Source organism: Fukomys damarensis, unplaced genomic scaffold (genome assembly GCF_012274545.1).
Source record: "Fukomys damarensis isolate Sample0158 unplaced genomic scaffold, DMR_v1.0_HiC HiC_scaffold_39, whole genome shotgun sequence".
NCBI lineage: Eukaryota > Metazoa > Chordata > Mammalia > Rodentia > Bathyergidae > Fukomys > Fukomys damarensis.
Genome location: NW_022900951.1, coordinates 6,364,442 through 6,365,367, shown reverse-complemented (window position 1 = coordinate 6,365,367; position 926 = coordinate 6,364,442). Strand labels below are relative to the sequence as shown.

The following is a 926-nucleotide window of genomic DNA, read 5'->3' as shown; positions in this document are numbered from 1 at the left end:
GTGGGAGGGCACACGGAGTCCGGCCGCCCAGGGCATGCCGAGGCAGCGCTGTACTCCCTGGTCCTGTGCTCTGGTGGCCCAGGGTACTGGTCCGCCGGGCTGGGGTCCAAGTCACGGCGCTTGAAGGAAGTGGCCCTCAGGACTCGCGCCTGGGCCTCCTTCAGGTGGTCTTTGTAGGTACTGGAGACGGAGCCATCTGAGGCGGCTCCAGTCTGGGGCCGCCAGCTGCTGGCCTCACCGTCACCTTCGTGGGCTGCGGCCAGGGTCACCGTGCTCTTGCTCTTCTGCAGCTTGGCCCTGCGCATCTGGATCTCGTTCCTCAGCGTGGTAGCGAAGCGGTCACTTCTCCGGGCCGGTCGGCCCACATGCGCATCGAACAGAGGCAGCTTCTCTCCGCTGCCCACCCTGCCCTCCTGTGCCAGTGAGTGCAACATGGGTGTCCTCTGGCGGGAGATTCTGCTGCCCTCCACATCGGTCCCCCTGCAGCCACTGGCCAGTGTCTCCTGAGTGCCCTGCTCTGTGTGGCTGGCTCCGCACAGCTCGTGAAATCCCAGAGAGAAGCCGCCCTCCTCGTGACGAGTTGGGGGACACCACAGGCCTGGGCCCGAGGCTGGGTGCGAGGGAGGGCGCTCGAGGGCCCTGGGGGCTGCGTCCCATTCCCCAAGGAATGGGGGTTGCCTGGTGGCCACACAGGAATAACAGCTCTGGTCGGCAGCGGTGGGCCACCTCGCCTGTGGGGGACCGACATCCTGGCAGCGTGGCACGGGCAGTTCCTGCCACCCTGCGGAAGGGGCCATGTGTGGCCACTCCCTCAGTGACACGGGCCTCCCCGGGCCCTCGTCACTGCACTGGCGTGGGTGTTGGCCCCCGTGGGGAGGCTGCGCCAGCCGCACATCGGTGCTGGACAGGGAGGCCCGGGGCCTGCC

General features: G+C 68.3%; 1 protein-coding gene across 1 annotated transcript in view; it reads right to left on the bottom strand.

Annotated features, from left to right (window-relative positions):
• Positions 1-926, bottom strand: part of Shroom2 (shroom family member 2) — a 162,145-nt gene that overhangs the window by 39,941 nt on the left and 121,278 nt on the right. Inside the window, exon 6 of the mRNA XM_010618758.3 lies at positions 15-921. Within this exon, the coding sequence (XP_010617060.1) occupies positions 15-921 (907 nt within the window). The remainder of the gene's footprint in view (positions 1-14; positions 922-926) is intronic.